Source organism: Abramis brama (assembly GCF_963993115.1).
Source record: "Abramis brama genome assembly, chromosome: 8".
Classification (NCBI taxonomy): Eukaryota; Metazoa; Chordata; class Actinopteri; order Cypriniformes; family Leuciscidae; genus Abramis; species Abramis brama.
This window is the reverse complement of record NC_139970.1, coordinates 26,075,799-26,099,199: the sequence shown is the minus strand read 5'-3', so window position 1 is coordinate 26,099,199 and position 23,401 is coordinate 26,075,799. Positions and strand designations below refer to the sequence as shown.

Sequence of the window (23,401 nt, the reverse complement as noted above, 5' to 3'; positions counted from 1 at the left end):
AAATTGTGATTAGCTCTGTAATCTGTACATTCATTCGTGATTGTCTCAGTACCCTTCAAACCTCATATGAAAACGGCATCAGGCTTCAGCTCCTCCCCGTCTTTTAGTCAAATTTATTCAGCATGTTTTTCAGTCCGTAGTGGCGCACGGGTGCAGAGCCAGCGTCAGAAGCAGAGGACAATGTTATTATAACCTATATTTTACCAGGAAAGAAGCACACTGAGATTAAGAATCTCTTTTACAAGAGTGTCCTGGCCAAGACTGACAGACACAGCACGTTTGAGTTTAACAAATAACATACAACAATACATACAACTATACACACACAAGCAAATCCAATAAAATTTCAATATCAAATACATAACTAGCTAAAACATCTACAGCCTGATGTTTCATTCTCCAAATCATTTAAAACTATTTTAAAAGTGTCCAACGGGACCAGTTTCCTCAGTTTCAAGTTTGTGTGTTTATCGATAGCTTGTCATGATATCTGCATCTGCAGCTCTTTGTCATGAATGCTGTTTACATAATGTGATGTGGAAGCGATACAAGACAAGTTACGAGATAAGAGTTTCCCATCCACTGTAAAGTTTTCGCTGCATTCATACCCTTTCACACATAGAAGACGAAATGTGAAGAAACACTTTAGACGTATTATTCTGGATGTGGTATTAACATCATGCACAGGAATTATTAAAGACACAATCACACTGTAAAAACTTCTTGGTTTAACTTAAATTAGCCTAACCTGATTCATTCATACCTCATCATTTAATCAAAAAAATTGAGTTGATACAAAGAAAGAAACATAAACTCAAACATTTGTGAATCTAAGCTAATTTGACAAATGATTTGTTGAAAGTTGTAATAACACTTTTTTTTTTTTTTTAGACAGCACTCAGTCAATGCACTGATTTAAACTGTGAATGACAGAGACAGAGAAAAATCATGTGGAGTTATTTAGTTCTACTATTATGACCCAGCAGCTGATTGTGACATGTATAGCCTTAGAGTAATATAGGGCATATTAAACCAATTGCCGATGTAGACAATTACAGTGGTTTTTCTGTATTCTAAATTCTAAAGTATTCTGTAATATCAAATTGTATGATCTGGTTAGTTAGAATGATGATAATTATAATGAAATTAAATCAATATTCAGGGATTGACTTGATAGGTAGGCTAGTGTAGAACCTATTGTATATATACTGTTTCTTGCTTCCCTAGTATACAAACAATATATTAAATGACATACTACACATACTAAATATGCATTAGTAGATACATTTAATGCGTTATTGACTTTCATGACTAAACAAAACAAAATACATAATTATTCTTTGGAAGCCAGATTAAAGGAGTAAATACTGTTACTGCATTCCTAACATGGGTCAGACCCTCTGTCACCTCTCAGATAACAAATACAGACGTTGCCCGCAACATAAATACTAGAATAAATACACTGGTTTCAAGAAAACTTTTCTTGATTGTAAATCCAACTCCTTCAATATACATAGTCACTACAAACAGTCGTAATTTAGTAATACATGAACATTTTCCACCCTATCTCTGACCATATTAATAAAATGCTCAGTTTTGGTGCTGCCTTTCATTTAAGATTTCAACTACTTTTATGATTGACTAATATTTTGCATAGGAAAAAAGGCTTAAAAACTGTGTGCTTTTGTTACTGCTAGAAATGTATAAAGCCTGCCAGTCAGATTAAAACTTGCTATACAGAGAAAGTACTTTCCACTGTTATGTGCAGTATGCAGTGGAGTGAGGCTAAGACTACTCTAAGTGTGGTCAGCTTCCCCATCAACTTTTTGTTTTTAAGACATTCATGCCACAGCATCTTAAAAACACAACAATCATGGTGTGAGTGACATACTGAAACAGCCAGACCTACCACAATAGTCAAAGACTTCTATTAATTAAAATGGCACAAACAGTTATAGTTCTTAATCAAACAGTGCACATGACAAGACATACAAAAAACTGATATAAGTGCCAATCTAGAGCATTTTTACATTTAAATGTACAAAATAGACCAATAATGGATATTTACATCATTCCATTAACTGTGAAGAGGGAAAGAACATCTTCAGAGTGACAAAATTGATAAAGTCCAGAAGTCAAAATTGTTAACTATTTAAATATACCTGACATTCTGTATAACTATGAGTTGAGTTCTACTCGATTTGGTATTAAATCTGTGCAACTGTGTGTGAATCCTGTGTGGTCAGACTGTCAGTTTCATTTGTGTATTAATTGAGATCAGTTTACTATTGTTATGGCTATAGTTATTGTCATATTTATTTGTATGTAAAAAAAAAAAAAAAATCTTTTTATTTCGAAACATATAGAGGCTACAATTCCAGTGCCTTCTGGAGGTAAGAGGGATGTTGTTTTCCTTATTGATGGCACAACAAAGATGCGCACTGAGTTCCCTGCCATAAAAGACATGATTCAGCGAGTGGTGGAGAAGTTGGATGTGGGTCTCGACAATGTCAGGGTCTCAGTTGTGCAGTACAGCGATGATCCCAAAAAGGAATTTCTCCTCAATGATTACTCCACCAAGGATGAAGTTCGTCAAGCAATACGAAGAATGAGAAGCAAAGGTGGCAATCAGCTTAACACTGGCCAAGCTCTGGAATTTGTATCAAAGAACATCTATCAAAGATCATCCGGAAGCCGTGTAGAAGAGGGTGTGCCCCAGTTTCTCATCCTGGTAACCGGGGGAAAGTCAAATGATGACGTATCTGGTCCAGCTAAGCAACTGAAGTTAAGCCATGTTGCTCCCTTAGCAGTTGGAGCTCATAATGCGGATGCAGAGGAGTTAAAATTAATTTCTTTTAGTCCGGAACTAACATACACCATTAGGGACTTCCAGCAACTTTCAAGCGTGGAGCAAGAGCTTTTGTCCAAAGTCAGTAACATGACCAGAGGTGACCCCCCTATTCCAAAAGGTATTCTACTTTTTCTGTTTTTATTAAAAAGTTATTTCAGGTTAATCAACTCTATCAGAATATTTGATGCCTAAATTATTCATGTCATGTTTATTTTTACACAAGCACATAACTTTTTTAGAATATGCAGTCCATTTACTAGTTTATTTTCTTTTTTGTTTCTGATCAGTCGTTCTTAATTTTGGAAGAAAGGACATCATCTTCCTCATTGATGGCACTGACAGTGTTGGACAAAGCGGTGTTGCTCACATTCGTGACTTTATCTTGAAAGTGGTTGATCAGCTTGATGTACAACCTGACCAAGTTCGCGTGGCTCTGGTACAGTATGGTGAAAGACCTAAAACTGAGTTCTCTTTGAACTCCCACGACAACAAGCAATCTGTCATCTCTGCAATCAAAAGACTGCGTCACATGGGTGGACGTGGTGCTAACCTAGCTGAGGCAATAAGGTATGTGATTCGAAATGAGCTCCAGCCTTCTGCTGGGGTACGTCTATCACAGGCTTCCCAGCACTTGGTTGTGCTCACTGGTGGAAGGTCAACATCCGACGTATCTACTTATGGCCAAATTCTCAAAGGCTCTCGGGTCAATTGTATAGGAATTGGTGCAGAAAATGCAGACCCAAGACAGCTGGCACAGATTACTACCACTTCTGATGACGTTCTGCAGGTGACTACTTTCCCAAATCTTCCAAACATACAGAGCAAGTTTATAGCCAGACTTAATGGAACGATTGCAGCGGAAATTCCCCCTGAGAGTGACGAGACACGTAAGTGGGGCATTACTGTAACTGTTATTTTAGACATACCATACATGATGCATGTATCAAAATAGGCTCTAAATGTTTTATTATGTCTGGTTTCCCGTAGCTGATGGACTCCCACCAGCCAAGGCTGCTGACATTGTTTTTTTGGTTGATGGCTCAATCAATCTTGGCAAGGACAATTTCAGAGAGGTCATGGAATTTATTCTTAATTTAATTGACCTGTTCTTTACTGAGAGAGACAAAATTCAGATTGGTCTAGCACATTATGCTACTGATGTGACCGATGTATTCTACCTCAACACCTACAAAAATAAGGATGAAATTATCAATGCTATAACTCGTGCAGAGTACAAGGGAGGTCGAGAAATTAAAACAGGCAATGCCATTCGCCATGTTCAGAAAACACATTTTGTAAAAGAAAGAGGCAGTCGGAAGGATGAGGGAATTCCACAGATTCTAATGGTAGTCACTGGTGGACGGTCAAGGGATGACAGCAAAACAGCAGCATTAGGTCTCAAAGCCAGTGGCGTGCGCATCTATGCTGTTGGGGTGGGTGATATTGAGGACGAGCTCAATAATTTGGGCAGTGAAGCTACTACAGTGGCCCGAGCCAGCACCTTCCAAGAGCTCTCTGAGCTGAATGAGCAGATTTTGGAAACACTTGATGATGAGGTGAAAGGAATAGGACTGTGCACTGGAGTAAAGGATGCTACAAGAGGTTTGTTTGTTGTTGTTTTTATCAAGTGAAAGTTTAAGTGTACAGTTTAAGGGCCAGATTTACTAAACAGGGCAAATTAGCGTGAGAGCACAATTCCAATATGCACAGATGGGAGTGGAAATTTCTGTGAGTGATCTACTGGTGACATGCAAATTAAAGAACACAGAAGCATCCGGATAATTTCCATAATGACTGAGGCAATCTACCAAGAGCAGTGCAAATTAGCATCTGGTTTAGGACATGCTTTTTTGGGTGGTAAATAATGGTGCAAATACCAGTAAATTGACTAACATTAGTAAATCACCTTGCATAATTCCTTTAAATACTCTGCTCCCATAAATTTTGCGTCTGAAAACGAAACTCTTACAAATGCATATGCAATAAGGTCAGCCGAAAAAATAACACGGCCCATGCCTTTTCAGTGCAAATTTTTCACTGTATGTCTTTAGTAAATCCTGACAGTAGTTTTTTGTTTAACGCCAAAAGAGGGGTTGCACTTGCGCAAGCTGTTAGTAAATCTGGCCCTAAGTGTTTTGAACAGCGGTTTACTCTTGATTGTCATTAATCACCATCTCTTTCTACTCCCTGGCAGCATGCAAGTTGGATGTTCTTGTGGGGTTTGATGTGGCTGCACAGAACATTTTTGCTGCTCAGAGATCATTAGATTCAAAGATGTCTGCTATTCTCCAACGTATTACCCAGATGCAGCCCATCAGCTGCACTTCTGGCCAGGTTCCCTCAGTACAAGTTGGCATGCTAGCGATGGACTCTGCCTCAGAGCCTGTGCAGCTGGACTTCACCAAAAGATACACAGAGCTTCTTGAGCCCTTCAAGGCCCTCCGAAATCGTGGACCTTTTGTTCTGAATGGTGCCACAATCAAGGCTTATGCTGATAGATTGAAGAATCAGCCTTCAGACAGTATCAAGGTACATAATTTTCTTTCAGGGCAAAGCTTTAACCTCAAAATCTTACCATATTGTATGTATTAACTCTGTATATTTATAAAAAAAAAATATCTGTGTTATAAATTAAATTAATTGTGTTTTTACACTCATAAAGGTTGTGATACACTTAACTGATGGATTAGATGTCCAGTACAACATTCTGAAAGAGCAAGTTGAATTGATGCGTTTAGCTGGTAAGCGTAACCATGATTATAAATATGAAAATGTCTTATGAACTGCATTAATTCACAATCAAAAAAAAAAAAAATATATATATATATATATATATATATATATATATATATATATATTGGTTGTAACAATACAATCTGTTTCTTTATTTATTATTGTTGTATCAGTTTATTTATTTATTTATTCTCTGATACTTTTGAAACTTTTGTTGTTGATGATTTATACATCTCACAATATGTTACCACACACATTTTAATTTTGCTTTTCTTTCTTTCTTTAAGGTGTTAGTAGTTTCATTCTTGTTGCACTGGAGAGAGTGCCACGATTTGAAGATGCAGTTCTCTTGGAATTTGGCCGTGGCTTCAGGTACACACGACCTCTGCGTGTCAACCTCATGGACTTGGATTATGAGCTTCTAGAAGAACTGGTAAGAACTGTCCTCATTGCTCAGTCAAATAAGCAAACTAAGGGATGACCTACCTCAGTGACAAAAATAGATAAATATGTTTGTCTAATATGATTATGGTTGAAAAAATATATTCTCTTTTTAAGGATAACATTGCTGAGCGGGAATGCTGTTCTGTTCCATGCAAGTGTAATGGCCAGAGAGGGGACAGAGGAGCTGTTGGTGTTCCTGGACCAAAGGTCAAATACATTTTTCTTTTAAGAAACAACATATTTCAGGCTAGTACAATTTCAAATTCTGAATTTTTCTCTGTGATGACTCATGTCCACGTTTCCATGTGTGATTTTCTATAGGGTCAGTCTGGTGATCCGGGCTTCAGTGGACATCCTGGTGATGAAGGTGGTCCGGTGAGCATGTATTCATTAACAGCTATGAATTTCTAAAATGATTTTAAAGGCATATTTTTTTACTTTCTTTTGTCTGTGATTCCTAGCTCTAGATCTAGCTTTTCACTTGATTCTAAATGCCCAGTTTCTAACTACAGTTAAATCTTTTTTCCCAACATGCACTAATAAATAGACAGATCCTATACATCAGAGTGTTAGGGTAACATGTAATGCATGTTATGTAATCAGATTACAAATAATGTGATAATTTATTAATTTAAACTATAACACTGTTGTTACTTCTATTTATTTAATGTATTTGCTTGTAAATAAAATTAATCCTCTACCTATACCCCATATCTTCTATCTATCAGCAACCTTAAACTTTGCCGTTGTCATTAAATCAATGTGCATTGTTTAATTAGAAGGCAACATTTTGTCAAAAATACAAAGTTTGTACATGTGGTATGTTTTTTTCTCATGATTGTGATAATCCGTATTTTCACAGGGAGAGAGAGGTCCACCTGGTGTAAATGGAACTCAAGGATTCCAAGGATGTCCAGGTCAAAGAGGTGTTAAAGTAAGTGCATTTCAAGTAAATCTCACTTGTTAAGAAAGCAGATTATGGCTAAAACATATTGATTGACTAATCCAATGTTGTTGTTTTTAGGGATCTCGAGGATACAATGGTGAAAGGGTAAGAACTTTTATCTATTTACTTGTGTTGAATTTGAATATATATATATATATATATATATATATATATATATATATATATATATATATATATATATATATATATATTAACTACATAACTATTTCATAGTGATAATAATTATATAATAATATATTACTGTAATATAACATTTACATTTTATCATATTAAAAGAATATGTTTAATTGATAACATTTGTTTTCTTTAAGGGTGAAATTGGAGAGATTGGTTTAGATGGAATCAATGGAGAAGAGGTCAGCTGTTGTCTAGCAAACATGTTTAATTCAATTTTTTCTAGAAACATTTTATCAGTGGTCTGTTGTACAATGGTTTGCAGTCAGTGTTCTCAGTGAATGCCAGTTAAAATGTGTTGTTGTCTTTCAGGGAACAAGTGGTGTTGTTGGGCCTCCAGGAGATAGAGGAAACCCTGGTCAAAGGGTAAGTCGTGTAGAATATAGCTGTGGAGTCATGTGGAACAAATTTAAAATAAATAAATAAAAAGTTTATCTGATCTTTTTTGTGTTTCTAGGGGCCTAAAGGGGCCAAAGGCCAGGCAGGAGATGTTGGTCAGGCTGGAATACGTGGTGATCCAGTATGTTACTCAAGAATGTGTCGTAATTTAGAATGACTTAGTCTTCATTCAATAAGAGAATTTGATGTTGCTGTTGTTGTTATAGGGCACCCCTGGAAGAGACAACAACCAGAGGGGACCAAAAGGCGACCCAGGCGATGCTGGCCCAGCGGTATGGTCCATTTTTTTAAACTTAGTCAGTCATTCTGGTGGATTTTTATATTTATTTGATTGTGCCTGGTCAGTGGTCAGGACCATAGAAAATTTTCATGCATCTATATTGTAAAGTAACAAGCTTAATCTCAACTTAATTTATAGTTATACCCTAATAATCAAATTTAAAAGTCATGTAAGTTGTTATATCAATTATTTCTCATTACATATTATTTTAGTTTCTGACAATGGTCAAGTTCTGTAAGACTTATTCGTTTCTGCATATTTTTTCAGTGTGGACTATAAAATGTTTGTTTGTACTTTGTGAATAAAATGCACAACTGCAATGCAATCTTTGGAGTTCATTGATGTGTTTTCTTTAGGGAGAGCCAGGGGTGGATGGAACTAAAGGAGGTCCTGGTGAACCAGGCAGACGGGTATGCTTTCTCGACCAAAGGGAATGATTTTTTTCTAACTTAACCAGTTCATAAATCTTCTCTTAAAACCCCTTAGCTCAATCAAATGTTTAGAACTTAAACATTCTAAAGAAATTTGTACACTATTATGAGATAAACTGATTAAAAAAAAATATTTGGCTTTAATAACCATTCAAAACAGTACTTGTTACCTCAAGTTTAAGCCCTGTTATCTATGGTAATACATGATTTGAAATGTTTTGTATCAGAACATGAAATGGTGAGTGACAGATGTTCTGTTCATAATATTATTCACCTTCTCTTTTGAAAAAGGGCTCTGATGGTAGAAGGGGGCCTCCCGGTCAAGCTGTGAGTAGACATAAGCTATTCCATGCCATTAATAGAAATAAACATTATTTTAACACTCCCATAGTAATCCAATTGTTGTTGTTTTATTGAATTTATTTGTTTTGTTTTTTGATGGCTCTGTTGCATCTATAGGGTGCTGCTGGAATGGCCGGAGGTAATGGTTTAGCAGGAGAGACAGGAATTGGAGGACCTCGGGTAAATTAATAAGTTGTAAAAAGCAGTTGTTCAAAACAAAAGACCCATGACATGTTATACATGCAAACATAATTGCTCCAATCTGGTTTACAATCTGGTTACATTTATTTTTCATGGAAATTTGCATGCATGTCCTGCAGTTTTATTATTAAATAGAAAATATATTATAGATAATATAAATATTATGTATCTGTACTTATTTTAGGGTCCCGCTGGACCAATTGGAGCACCTGGTCTTAGAGGAGAGGATGGAAACCCTGGTCCAAGGGTAAGAGAAGAAGTTTAAGCATGTTCTTTTCCTTGTTTTCTCTGCTACCAAAAAAAGTGATTGTAACAAGGATTATGAATTTGGGTGCAGACAAAATGTTTAATAACTTTATACTTGCACTAAAAAAGAGTTTTGGTTTATTACTTAACAAATGAAAAGAATAAATCTCTTGCTTTATATGAGGAAATCATTCATCTTATTTTATATTTATTTTTAGGGGCCAGGAGGACTGCCAGGACCTTCTGGAGAAAAGGGTAGAAGAGGTGCTGTTGGCCGCAAGGTACTGGTCATCTTTCCAAGCAGTTTCACTCTCTTACTTCAGTTACCACTGGCAAGCTTAAGCAATTTATTAAAGAAAACATCTCACTGTCGACCTAAAGCAAAGTTTTTGGGGAGTTTGTATTTGTACAATTTGGGCAGAGGAAATTAACTCACTTTTTTTTTAACTGCATTAATGTGAAAAGTAGGGTGCTCTTTCAGCTGTTACATTTCTGTTACATCTTAACTGCTTTGTGTGTCACCATTGCACCTTTTATATTTATAAAATTATGATTCACTTTTTTCGCTTTCACTCTAAAGGGTGAACCAGGGGACCCAGGACCTAAAGGTGTTGTTGGATCCCAGGGACCCCGTGGGGAGCCTGTAAGTGAGGAGTCACAACCTGCACCAGTCATACCAAATACATGTTATACATTGTAGCAATAATAACAAATAATAACCATCAGCATTATTATGTGAGACACTGATGAATAGATAGAATAATTATAAAAATGAAAACATACAGCACAATGTTCATTTATCAGTCCCATCTACTGTATATTAGCAGATTGGTCTAGATGGGTAGTTAAATTCAGAATACAAATGAGAGTAAAACTAAGGAGATTTCCTGTCAATACAGGGTGAGGATGGACAAGATGGGTTTGGTGTACCTGGTCCTAAAGGAAGAAAGGTGAGTGTGTGTTTCTGTATAACAATTTTTTTAGTATAGTGCTGTTAAGTTTAAATACTATTTACTCAAAATGTATTTTACACTAAACACAATTTAATGTTGTTTTAGGGTGATGAAGGTTTCCCTGGTTTCTCTGGTCCAAAGGTGAGATTACTGGAGTTGTCTGCAGCCTTGAATGTTTTACAGCATATACTGTAGTTGTTATACTAATGCACTCTGTGCAAAACAATAGAAGTAACTAGATGTTAAATCTGAATCGATTGAAAGGGTGAGGCAGGTGACCCTGGTTCAAAAGGAGGACCTGGACCTAGAGGAAACAATGGCCAGAGGGTGAGTAATCTTGATTGAACTGTTTTTATGAGGTCATTACGTCCATAATGCTGGTAATGACAGATAATATGTTTTGCAGGGTACCTCAGGAGGACGTGGTGGTCCTGGTCAAAAGGGAGATAATGGATACCCTGGGCCCTATGTAAGCAAAATATTTTGATGTGGCTCAGTTGAGGCATGAAACAAGGGCTGTTCTCTCTTACAAAGTGTGCAATTTTCTTTGCTTTGATTTACTCAAGCTGTTGATTTTTTTTTTTTTTTTTTTTTACTGGTGACAGACATTAGTTTGGCTCACAAAAATGCTCTGTGGATTAAATCCAGATCGCTCTACCCAGCTGTGTTCAGCTGTTGAGAAAGTGTTTCTCTCTCATTTTTTGCAACTGATTTTTTTTTCTGTTGTCAAAAACAGGGCCATAAAGGACCCCCAGGAGCTGGTCCTGTGGTATGTACTTTTCCTCTCTTTCACTTTATAAGTGTCTTTATTGTTTATTCCTACTTACATTTTTTGAAAATTAATGAACAATTTTTGTCCATACAGCCATGTGATTTGGTCAAGAAAATTAGGGATAACTGTCGTAAGTATACTGACTCTCCAGTGTAGATCTAATTATGTTCCCTTTCTTATAGTTTGAGTTATACTTTTATAGACTTTCTTATAGTTATACTTTAATGTTTTTAAATCTTTCTTTCTTTTTCTTTCTTTTTTTTTAGCTTGCTGCTATGGTAAGTGAAGAGTGAACAATCTCTTCTGCATTTCCACTGTGCTGTAAGAGTTTCAAACACTCATTACGTAATACTGTACTTCCAGTTCAGCTTTTGAATATTTAATTCCTCAGGTGCTCAGGAATGTCCCCTATACCCCACTGAGTTGGCCTTTGCCCTGGATTCATCAGATGGTGTATCCCGCCCTGCTTTCAACAACATGCGGGACACTGTTCTCCGCTTGGTCAGTGACATAACTATTGCTGAGAGCAACTGTCCCCGAGGCGCCCGTGTTGCTCTAGCGCTCTACAACAATGAGGTGACTACCGAGATACGCTTTGGAGATAGCCAGAAGAAGCGAGCACTTGTTGAACGAGTTCAAGGGCTCCAGGCTCAGCAGACCCGTAAGAAGCGCAGCTTGGAGACAGCCGTGAACTTCATTGCACAGAACACATTCAAGAGAGTTCGCAGTGGCTTCCTTGTGCGTAAGGTTGCTGTTTTCTTTGTCAACGGCCCTGTGACAGTCACACAAGAATTCAGTGCCGCTGCTCTGCGCCTCTACGATGCAGGAATCTCTTCTGTATTCCTTCTTAACCGTGAAGATCGTCAACTCGCAAGAGCCTTGCAGGTAGGAGCAGCAGAAGGGCAAATATTGTAATTGGCGTCTTTAAGAATAATAACTAGTTTCATTCCATTTCCATTAGTGTTGGTAAATGTTTTCATTCATCTAGTATGTTTCATCACTCATCTAAGTGGCTTTGTCAACTGTCCTTGTGTGAATGCCCTTTGTCTTTAAACATTAGAATACTGTTCAGAAAGTGTAGCAGCCATACAATGTTGGGCCATCGTGACAGTAGTTGTTTCATTGCCCCAGTATATAGGCTTGACCTCTTTGTACTGAAATGTATATATTGTGCTTAGTTAAATGCTTAGTTAAGCTTAAAATGTTCAGGTCATAGGCACAACAACTGTGATTGTAAAAAATTGCCAAGTAACTTCACACCTTCAGTGAGCTAATTTCCAAATCAGATTGCAGTTTAAATAATTTTGTAGTGTTTGAAGTTGTGAAATGGGAAATGCTGGGAAATGTCAACCTCTTGGATGAATTAACTGTAATTAACTCTACATAAACTTTACCTGACAGGTTTAATAAGTGTTTTAGTGCAACAGTTGTAAATTAAGTGAAAACTTGACATAACCGATGTTCTGATTAGATGTTTGGTGTAAATGAAAGCATATCATTATGTTACAATCACTCTGTTTCAGCTTAACAACACTGCATTAGCCCAGATTATTGTCCTACCCTCACCTGGAAGTGCTGAATACAACAATGTAATCAAGAAGATCATGACGTGCCATATCTGCCTGGGTAAAACTGTGTTATCATGTGTACTACTGTTCAGCATTAAAAAAGCCACCAAACTAATTTATTTTAAATACACTTTTTAAAATGGCAAACCAGTAGCAAAAGAGAATGTTTGAATAGAATATTTCATCTGTCACAATTCTTTTAGACTTCTGTGCCCCGGATCAGATCTGTGATTATATTCCTCCACGTGGAGTCCGAGACCGGAGAGATTCCATCACTGACTTGGACATCGACATGGCCTTCATTCTCGATAGCTCAGAGAGCACCTGGCCCTCCGTCTTCTTAGAGATAAAGCAATATGTGGCTCTAATGATAGAGCAGCTAGAGATGTCCCCTGAGCCAACCAGCACTACCCATCATGCTCGAGTGGCACTTGTCCAGCATGCACCTTATGAATACTTGCACAATGGCAGTGGCATTCCCATCAGGGTGGCCTTCGGTTTGACAAATCACAACTCACCAAACAGTGTTCGAAGCTTCTTACAGGATAAGGTACACCAGCTGGAGGGAGGACGTGCCCTTGCAGCTGCTCTTGAAGGCACTGTTGAGCATGTGTTTGAGAAGGCACCACATTCCCGCCACTTGAAGGTATTAGTTCTGTTGGTGACTGGACCAGTTGAACTGCACGAGGAGAGGATAATAAGGGCCGCTACTGAAGTTAAATGCAAAGGATACTTCATAGTGGTGATGGCAGTTGGAAAGCTGTTCAGTTCAGGTGATGTCCGTGTCCTGGCCCAAGTGGCAAGCGAGCCTTCAGATGTGTTCTTTAAGAGGGTGGATAAACCTTCAGGCTTCTATGATGACCATATTCAGGCATTTGCCAGACTGTTGCCCAAGTACCTCGGCCGTAAGTTATCATTTAACGTTCTCAAAATGTTTAGGAAAGTTGCCTATTATATCCAATGATGTATAAGCCTGTCATTTCGTACCAGGTTTTTCTTCAGGAACTGTTACTAACAGTTTCTTTATTCTTTATATATAGTTGAAAATGCTTTCTACCTGCCGCCTGAAGTCTCTAAGAAGTGCCAGTGGTATCAGAGTGACCAACCACACAAAGTCCCGTTCACTTTTCCACAAACAGAGGAGTGAGTATACTTATGAGCAAAGTTCCCTGTAAACCGCACATGTACACATTTGATGTTGCTCCTGCATATAGACAGACAGACAGACTGTACTCTATGAGTTGCTAATTAATTTAATTTAATTCATGTTAATACTGCATGAGTTTGTCAATATATTGTGTGAATATCGCTATGATGTCTTTTTCCAGGAAACGCCAGAAGCATTATGGACAGCAGGAGGTTCATGACACAAAACATAAAGGTACTGTCAGTATGCGCTGTAGGTTGTGTGTATTTGTTTATAAAACAATGTTTAGGGTTTAAGTCATGTCACATTATGAATGTGTTTGTCCAGAAACAGGTATGGAGGAACTGCATCTGGTTAACGTCACCTCCAGCGGATTCTCCCTACAGTGGTTGAGTGGCGATTCAAAGGCAACCCATGAGGTTACTGTGACTCGTCTGAACGATCACAGTCTGGTCCTGAGGAAAAATGTGACCGGAAGCCATCTCTCCATTACTGAGCTGGAAGCAGCCCAAACCTATCACGTAGTGGTCAACACTCACAATGTCAATGGTCATGTTGCCAGCACTTACAAAGGCATTGTACCCACAAGTAAGCTCATCATGTTTTTCACATAAATTTCTCTTTGTGTGATCATGAATTAAAGCAACGTACTGTGATGTAGTTGAGATTATGATAAGTATAATGATAAGTAATGACATGAAAAGGTGAGCTTTAAATGTCGTTAACAAAATTATAATCTACTCCCCTATAAAGCAGTATGATTATATATATATATATATATATATATATATATATATATATATATATATATGTCAGTGGAACACAAAAGAAGTTATTTAGCAGAATTTCTAGATACTGTGTATAGAACAAGGAGGCAATCATTTAAATCGTCATACAGAAATTCTGCTGCAGATTAATTGTGGTAGAGTGAAGTGAAGGAGATTTGCGACCTGTGCTGGAAGACAACATTTTCAGTGAATAGCAACTTATATGAAGGACTAAAAATGACAGAACGAAAAATAAATAAATAAATAAATAAAAGTAGAAATAAATAAATAAATGCAGAAATAATAGTGAAAATAAATACATTTTGGTAATATAAATGGCTATTTCTGTATTTTTACATGTATTTATTTATTTATTTATGCATTTCTATATGTATTTATTTATGTATTTATACATTTATTTATATATTTATTTATTTATATATTTATATATGTATTTATTTATACATTTATTTATTCCTACATTTATTTATTTCTGTATTTCCACTTTTCTACATTTATTTATTTCTGTATTTCCACATTTCTACATTTATTTATTTCTGTATTTCCACATTTCTACATTTATTTTTCCCTGCGCATGTATGCTAATTGACCAATGGCTAACCACGCCCCCTCCACTCACTCGGACAAACAGTCAACATTCGGTAACAGGCGCTTTGGCAGCTGTCACAGTAGGAGACATTTCACAGGAGGCAATTGATGATTTTTTGGAGACAGAAAGATTATATATCATCTCGATGTCACCAAAAGGGCCTTAAATATGCATTGGAGGGTTATATTAATAATTTTATTGTTGAGAAGGTCGATAAGCTTCAGCTCCAGAACAAAGATTTACAGTTCACAGTGTAAACGTTATAGTTTGGTGCTATTTCGCTTCAAACGCTCGCTTTATACGCGCGTCCTATTCGCTTTGGATTCAAAATGTTCAAGCGTCGAACTAGACGCGGATACGCGCGAATTTGACGCTCTATTCGCGTTTGGTGTGAGCGCAGAATAATGAACAGGCTGCGATGTCAAGATTGCATTGCTGGAATGTGTGTGTGTGTTTGTGTGTCTCTCTCTCTGTGTGTGTGTGTGTGTGTGTGTCAGAGAGCGGGCGCGATCGAACAGTGGAAACATAAAAACATACTCCATTTTGTTCATACAGGACATAATTAAAACTGCAAAGTGTTTAGCCTACTTATATTTGTGTAAAACATAACATTGTGCTTTTGTCAAACTGTAAACTCTTGTCAAACTGTAACCTACAACTGTCACCCAACCAAAATCACACACACACGCTGTTTAAAAGCCAAAATGACAAGAAAAAACATAAAAACGAATGAAAACTGATAACCGCAATGCACGAGGAAGCAGAGAATGTCCAAGTGTATTGGGTTAGCTATGCGTACTGTGATTGGCTCATCGCGTTTGGGGGCGTGGCTTAGCCATTGGTCAATTAGCATACATGCGCAGGGAAAAATAAATGTAGAAATGTGGAAATACAGAAATAAATAAATGTAGAAATGTGGAAATACAGAAATAAATAAATGTAGGAATAAATAAATGTATAAATAAATACATATATAAATATATAAATAAATAAATATATAAATACATAAATATATAAATAAATGTATAAATACATAAATAAATACATATAGAAATGCATAAATAAATAAATAAATAAATACATGTAAAAATACAGAAATAGCCATTTATATTACCAAAATGTATTTATTTTCACTATTATTTCTGCATTTATTTATTTATTTCTACTTTTATTTATTTATTTATTTATTTTTCGTTCTGTCATTTTTAGTCCTTCATAAACTTATGGTCTGTTTCTCACAAACAGGTGGCTTTGACTTCTACTTTTTAGAGCTTTTTGGGGGGTTGGTCAGGCCTAGTTCTTATTTATTTATTTTTTTCTTATTAAAAAAAACAGACTAGATATCTTGCTAAATAGTATCTTTAATGTTCCCTTATCATGAAAAATCATACAGGTTTCCAACGTCAGAGTGAATCGTTGATGTAAATACATTTTTTGTGAACTGTTCTTTTAATGTTGGGCTCTGCAGGATGACATTAACCTCATAATCATCATTTTAAACAGAATCAGCACATCCGAAGGTCCTTACTGTAAGTGATGTGATGGGGATTGTGCCCACTGCACCCTTGAGTAAACCAGAAACAAGTAAGTGACAGAGAATTTGCTCAACAGATTGTATCAGTGGATTTTTTTTTTTTTTGCATATTTTATTAGTACAACTTAAAGAGCAAAGAGGTTGATGTGTGTTTTTTTATTCACCTTATGAATGCTTGCCAGAAAACTGAGCGCTGAAATATCAAGTAAACCTCAAATTTGTCCTTTTTAACAGAATCAGCAGAACAGAAAATTCTTAATGCTAGTGAAATGATTGGGTTGATGTCCACTGCACCTTTGAGTAATCCAGAAATTAGTAAGTGACAGATTAGAAGAATACACTTTTTTTTCTGAATATGATATAACATAAAAAGCGGTAAGAATGTTGTATTTTCATAGACCTTTCCCTGTACATAGTTCAGAGTTTGAGAAGTATGAAAGTATTTATGATTACTGTAAACTAAGGTCCCTGCAGGAGTTAGTTAACTTCAGATTTATTTTGAACAGAAGCAGCAGAACAGAAGGTTATTACTCCAAGTGAAGTGATGGAGATTGGGCCCTCTGCACCCTTAAGTAAACCAGAAATTAGTAAGCAGCATAAAGTATTTTCTCTATAAAATATAAGAAAGAGGCTTTTTCAGCTAATATAGTATAACAGGCACAGCTTTTGTAATCGGAATTGGTTCGTATAAAACAAATACTATCAACAGATTCATTCTTAGTGTATTCTTGATGTGATGGCCCTTGCTTTAGTACTGTTATATAGTTCAGAGTTTAAATGTGAATGCATTCTTGTTGGCTGAAAACAATGATCTCTGTGAGATCAAACTAATATCATATTGGTCATTAACAGAAACGGCAGAACAGATGGTTCTTGCTCCGAGTGAAGTAATGGGAATGGTGTCCTCTGCACCCTTAAGTAAACCAGAAATATGTAAGTGATGCAGACGATCAACCCCACTGTATATCCGGAAAAAAAAGAAGTAATTTTACATGTCCAATATGGCCTAATATGTAAAACTTGATTTTTTGTGTGTGTGATTCCTATCCACAAACAAACAGCACATCAGCATAAATGAATGAATGTTTTTCATTTACTTGTTTGTGAGATTTTCAGACAAGTTTTAAACATCTTGTTTAAATTATACATCAAAGCAGCATTGTGGGTGCTTTGGGATAAAAAAAAAATCATGGCATTAGAGGTTTCTTGTATGTCAGACTTGTGCAAGATCAACAATGAAATGTCTGCGTATTCAATATTAGTTTTTGTACTGATTGTTTAAAAGATGAAATAACAGTTAAACTTGTAAATTTAAAAGTCAGAACAGCTTAGAAACCTGCATGTTAAACAGGCTTTTGTAGTGTTGGAGTATTGAAGAATCTGTACTATAAATTATTTCTTCATTCTGTTCTGTTATGATGGAGGTATAGCAAAGCAAGAAGATCATTGTCTTATAAGTTGGCAGTAGGGAACCCCTTTTCATTCAGGGCAGTTTGACTTTTAACATAAATGCATCTAAAACAAACAAACAAAAACAAAAACTAACCTAGATTATATTGAACTACACATAATTTGACTTGATAACCCACTAACAAAATTCAATACTTACTTTGAAGGAAAACAGTGATTGTTTCACATAAAAGGCATGTTTACTCTATGGGGGTTATGAAGCAGACTCTATGGGGGTTATAACACAATTAATGAGACTGACATCACACTAATTACCTGCAGATGGCACTTGTACAGCATATAAATCAAATGAACTGGAAATGGCAGTGTATGTGCTTTAAAGTGCTTTTGGATCAACAGTGCTGACAATACTAAAGTGAATGCACTAAACTTACTCCTATTTTGAGCCAAAGATGTCTAGAATGTAAATAGAGAACTGTATGTCTTTTGGTGGCCTTTCCAAGTGGAACATACAACAAAGCTTAAACATTACAGTTTGAAATCATGCTTTGATTTGAAAATGACACATGGTTTGCATATTCCTGATTTTGCTAACCCATTAAAATAATTAGCTAATCCCATATGAGCTATAACAATCATCTAATATTTAGAGACTATTATGTTCATTTTACTGACAACACTAACTGTCTTTCTTTGTCTTTCCTCTTTCATGATAATCCCTCTTTGTTTGTCTTTGTGTTTGCATGTTTCAGTTAACAATTTTATGGACCCATGCTCACTTGACTTTGACACTGGACTGCCATGCAAAGATTACCAAGCTAAGTGGTACTTTGACAGAAAGAATGGATTCTGTACACAGTTCTGGTATGGAGGTTGTGGAGGAAATGACAATAGGTTTGAGACTGAGGCTGATTGCCTCAAACGCTGCATGAAGACAGGTATGTCCGCCCTTTGACCCCTTGGCACGAACTCTGCAGCAATCGATTTGCCCTGTTATCTCTATTTAGGAGACTTCATGATTGAACAAAAAAAAAAAAAAAAAAAAAAAAAAAGAATAAAATCAGTCTATAAAAACAGTTTACAGGTTGCAGTGCTCATGTCAAAGTCTTAAAACGCTTAAATCCCAAAATAGGATGAAATTAGTGCAAACTCTTGCTACAAAATTAGACTACTTGTCAATTAGATTATTTATTCCATCTATTCTAAATCATTTACAGCACACTAAATGCAGTGCCTTACTCAGATAACATTGTATGATTCACCCAGTAACTCTCCAGCACTGACCAACAATAACCGTATTACTAGCCTAAAGACTTTCCCTCGTGGCTACTAGCACTCTTAAAAGGAAGTACAATAAATTGAAAGATAGGAAAATTATTGTTTAATTATTCTTTTTTTCTTACTACCACAGTGGCTGAGTATAAAGAAAGTGACAAGCATGTCAAAGCTGTTCTCCCCCCAGCACCAGCTCCAGGTCAGTCCACCGGTTACAGTAACCTCTAAAAACCTCTTGAACCTTTTTCAAGAGTGATGAAGTGTTCAAAATTCTGTTATAGGACCAAATGTGCTGTACTGGGAGCAATACATTTGCAATTCAGAAGAGATCAGATTATTTGTAGTAATCACTGATGCATGTACATTGATTTACACAAGAAACAGGGTTCATGGATTATAATGGCCCATGTGAAGGTTAAGAACTGCCTTCTTGCCAAAGACCTTTGAAAATGTTAAGAGAACACCTCCTTACTTGTTATGTAATGCACATTCCTTAGTGAACAATACTTTACCACTTTTTGATGACCTCTGGAAAGAATACAGTGAAATCATTGTGTAAATGTTGTATCAAGTGAACTGAAAGGTCTGTATAGCTATAGCTAATTTTAGGGCAAAGTACAATGTTTCAAGAAACTATGTTGCAGATGACGTGTCTACAGAGGACAACCCTTGATGCCATCTAGTTAACTAAACAAACCTGCTAATTTTCCAAAACCTCACTAAGATCCAGTATATCTGAAAGGCTTTTGCAAATAATTAGATATTGTATTAAATTTTTCATTTTTCTCATCCTCACTATGCTCTCTAACAGCTGCCTTGCACTCCAGTGTGGATATCTGCAAGCTACCAAAAGAAGAAGGTTCCTGTGCTAAATTTGTGCTTAAATGGCATTATGACCCACTTAGTGGAAACTGTACTCGCTTCTGGTATGGAGGTTGTGGAGGGAACCAGAATCGCTTTGATACACAAGATGAGTGTGAAAAGGCCTGTGGAAAAGCGGGTGAGATTACTTCTAAAAATTGCATGTCAAAGTGATATTAGTGTGAAGATTAAGGCATACTTTAACATTATTTGTTTTTTAACAGCACCTGTTAAAGAAGGGATCATCGCTGCAGTTAAAACATAGAAACTAATGCAGACTGTAAGCTAACCACTGACGACATTTAGAGGAAATAGCACCTAAAACTAGAAGCTTCACCACAGCCAAGATGCCTGCACTGGACCCTGCTAGAGGATTTGATCCAAAGAAAACCTTGAAGTAGTATTTTCCAAATAAGAAAAAAGCAGAACAAGTTTCTTTGTTTCGTGCTGGTGCTATCAGTTTCTTTAATATTTTTAAATTGTTGTATTTTTAATGTGTGTATGGGTTTGTATGAAACCCAGTGTAAATGTCCAGGGCAAAATAGCTTTTTTTATTTTTTATTTTATTTTTTTTTAAAGAATGTTGTTCCGTTTTAATCACATGGTTTGTTTGTGGAAATATTTTGATCAAAACATATCAATAAATCTTTGTAGTTATGAGACAGATTCATGACAGTTTAGTTCCATTTAGTAAAGTCTGCTCCTATGCAGTACCCTTATTATGTTTTTTTACTGCTTGGAAGGAAGAATCTTAATTGCTCTTTTTGGCATACCGCTGGAGATCTCCACTGAAGATCTCCACTGAATCTCCAAGCAAATGCTATGTTGATGTTTGCAAATTAGGTAATTATAAAATGACCATCATCTGAAATCAACGTCATTTTTTAAATAACTATGCACTTTTGGAGTCATTGCCTTACACACAAGTTTTGATTTCAAAAAGCAATTGGAATGTACTGTTCAAACTGTATTTTTGGGGGGGTTGGTGTTTAAAAAAACAAACAAAAAAACTTTGTATTTGGAAATGGGAAGATATAAATAAATGAGTCTTTATATAAAACTTTGATTTTGATTTGTCCTTTCTTTTCTTTTTTTTTACTTATTGTAATGCATTAGAAGCTTAAAATCATTTTACTCCTAGGCTGCTGTGAGTCATGCTGAGAAGAATATCCTTTTTTATGACATTCAATATAAGTACTGCTAAGAGAACAAGAAATTAAATGGACAGATGTGACCTTTGCATGCTCAAGGGAGAGCATTGTGTTTAATGCAGTAAGCATTAGCAGCTTTATTATTTCATAGTTCCATGAACAAGATTGTCTCCTTCCTTTAACTTGCACGCTTCCACAACTTGATACATGGTTCAGACTTTGAAAAATAAAATTAAATGAATCAACTCATTCAAAGTGCAAGAACTTGAGTGTTTATCAAAAAGAGGCATGCTTCTGATTTCCTCTGTTGCACCAAGGCGGTAATTTCCTCTCTCCCTCCTGTAAATGTTGTATTTTTCATGATGGAAATTACCCCAAATCAAGACTGTTTGGGGAGGACAGGCAGCTTCATCAGCAGACGTTTTATAAATCAAAGTTTGTTATCTTCAGTTGCCATAGAACTTGATAAACATTTCACTGTGAACTCTATGTGACCTAATTTAGAAGTTCTGAATTTAAAAATACAGCATGTTTTCATAGGAGCACTTCCTTATTAAACACCTGAAACCAGTTCCAGCCATTTATATTCACAAAATAAGGTTATTAGCAAATGAAAGTGTATAATCTCCATCAACAGCTGAGGCGATAATGCATGAATTATTATCTGTTTTTCCATTCTTAAATTGTGCCTCAATCGGCACGTCTTATATCACCATATAAACACTTTACACAGCATCTCAGTCTGATTTGTTATGCACACGTGTTGCATTTTTCTCTGCCAGTCTGTAAATCCATCACTGCAGCATATATGAATTTTGTTCAATCCTGAACAATCTGCACATGGCCTTGTGGGCTTTGCAGCAGCCCCTCTGGCCCCTTCCCATGCTGAGGTTAACTGTATAATAAATGTATCAGTGCTTTCCAATAGGTTCCTGCAGAGCTGAATGCCAGGTTTTGGTTTTCACCACTGTTGTATTTTACCATTTATATATATTTTAAATCCTGTTTTAATGCAATGATTCATTGTGATTGAAGGATGTCATTCTGAACTTCATCAATGTCTCATGTTTCAGCTGCTCGAGCTAATGTATGCTTTATAAAGTACTATGGTCCTATTTAGTTATTTTTCTTAGAAGTTATTCTTTCTTGTATAGCCTACTACACAGAATTAAAGCACAATGCACTGATAGTGCTAAATCAACAGTGTATCTGCACATTGATATTTTCAAAAGTTTTTTAGCGTTCTCCTGCATCCCTGTAGCTCAAACAATAAAGCATGCCGCTAGCAATGCCAAGGTCATGGGTTCGATTCCCAAATAATTCAAGAACTGAAACATTATTATGTATAGATAATATGTGAATAAAATGTGTGCCTTGAATGCAGTGTCGCTTTGGATACAAGTGTCTGCCACATGCATGAACATTTTACCATAGGTTACATTTTAAAAAAAAAATTAAAAAAAGAAAAAAAAAAGAAGAGGAATTTGCTATCAATAGGGCTGAAATAACTGTCATAGCCATACCAAACAGAATTCACAATACTCAGAAGTTTTAGGTATATACTAAATCCAAAATATATTCATACAGTGCATCTGAATATGTGACCATTCAAAGAAAAAATGCTTTTAATAAATTCACACATATATTCTTCTAATACTGACCTTTCAAAATTTCATTTCTGATACTGGATTGTTTTTTTGCCACCCGGAGATTAAAATTCATCACTCACCCACTATTTTAAAGTACAGTCTTAAGAAAAAAATGGTTCTAAACAGTACCAAATTAGGGTTTTTTCGGCTTGTAACAATAGCAGAACCCTTTTTGGTGCTAAATAGAACCCTTTTTATAAGATTCCATAAAGGAACATGCTTTGAAAGTGCTATAGGACCTTAATGGTGTTATAAATAACCTTTTCAACAATATTTATTTTAATTAATTTTAGTATATTAGTAGCTTCATATTATAAATATTACTATTATTAATATTATTTTTTATAAATTATTTATTAATATTGTTTTTTTTAGTCCTCTTTCTGTCTGGTCTTATATCTCGTTGCCTCTATTTGGGTTTTAATTTTTTTTTTTTTTTAACAGCATGTTGTGGTACTTTTATTTTTTATTGACATGGCAGATTGTAGCAAAAATGACAGCTCTAACAACAGTTGTTAGCTGAATACATTACTAAATAACAATTGACATTGAACACGATATAGATGTAATGAACACCAAGTTCCAGTGAAATATCTTCACAATCCTCAATGATATCTTTATGTCCTTCATTATGTG

General features: G+C 35.9%; 1 protein-coding gene across 2 annotated transcripts in view; it reads left to right on the top strand.

Moving 5' to 3' along the window:
* Positions 1–20,562, top strand: part of LOC311087897 (collagen alpha-3(VI) chain-like) — a 104,270-nt gene extending 83,708 nt beyond the window's left edge. The window contains exons 8-48 of one of the 2 annotated variants that reach the window (XM_084121398.1): positions 2,367–2,969; positions 3,139–3,738; positions 3,839–4,453; positions 5,046–5,380; positions 5,514–5,592; positions 5,872–6,017; positions 6,143–6,235; positions 6,350–6,403; positions 6,891–6,962; positions 7,053–7,079; positions 7,307–7,351; positions 7,482–7,535; positions 7,627–7,689; positions 7,775–7,840; positions 8,205–8,258; positions 8,571–8,606; positions 8,739–8,801; positions 9,007–9,069; positions 9,287–9,349; positions 9,649–9,711; positions 9,968–10,018; positions 10,127–10,162; positions 10,286–10,348; positions 10,428–10,490; positions 10,758–10,790; positions 10,887–10,923; positions 11,060–11,071; positions 11,185–11,678; positions 12,317–12,419; positions 12,565–13,266; positions 13,402–13,504; positions 13,690–13,742; positions 13,836–14,096; positions 16,389–16,469; positions 16,654–16,734; positions 16,926–17,006; positions 17,272–17,352; positions 18,582–18,767; positions 19,241–19,303; positions 19,916–20,104; positions 20,190–20,562. In XM_084121398.1, the coding sequence (XP_083977524.1) occupies positions 2,367–2,969; positions 3,139–3,738; positions 3,839–4,453; positions 5,046–5,380; positions 5,514–5,592; positions 5,872–6,017; positions 6,143–6,235; positions 6,350–6,403; positions 6,891–6,962; positions 7,053–7,079; positions 7,307–7,351; positions 7,482–7,535; positions 7,627–7,689; positions 7,775–7,840; positions 8,205–8,258; positions 8,571–8,606; positions 8,739–8,801; positions 9,007–9,069; positions 9,287–9,349; positions 9,649–9,711; positions 9,968–10,018; positions 10,127–10,162; positions 10,286–10,348; positions 10,428–10,490; positions 10,758–10,790; positions 10,887–10,923; positions 11,060–11,071; positions 11,185–11,678; positions 12,317–12,419; positions 12,565–13,266; positions 13,402–13,504; positions 13,690–13,742; positions 13,836–14,096; positions 16,389–16,469; positions 16,654–16,734; positions 16,926–17,006; positions 17,272–17,352; positions 18,582–18,767; positions 19,241–19,303; positions 19,916–20,104; positions 20,190–20,230 (6,008 nt within the window). In that variant the 3' untranslated portion in view covers positions 20,231–20,562. Of the gene's footprint in view, positions 1–2,366; positions 2,970–3,138; positions 3,739–3,838; positions 4,454–5,045; positions 5,381–5,513; positions 5,593–5,871; positions 6,018–6,142; positions 6,236–6,349; positions 6,404–6,890; positions 6,963–7,052; positions 7,080–7,306; positions 7,352–7,481; positions 7,536–7,626; positions 7,690–7,774; positions 7,841–8,204; positions 8,259–8,570; positions 8,607–8,738; positions 8,802–9,006; positions 9,070–9,286; positions 9,350–9,648; positions 9,712–9,967; positions 10,019–10,126; positions 10,163–10,285; positions 10,349–10,427; positions 10,491–10,757; positions 10,791–10,886; positions 10,924–11,059; positions 11,679–12,316; positions 12,420–12,564; positions 13,267–13,401; positions 13,505–13,689; positions 13,743–13,835; positions 14,097–16,388; positions 16,470–16,653; positions 16,735–16,925; positions 17,007–17,271; positions 17,353–18,581; positions 18,768–19,240; positions 19,304–19,915; positions 20,105–20,189 lie in introns of those variants that run through there. The other variant, XM_084121397.1, reaches the window with a different exon arrangement.
* The last annotated feature ends 2,839 nt before the right edge of the window (positions 20,563–23,401 follow it).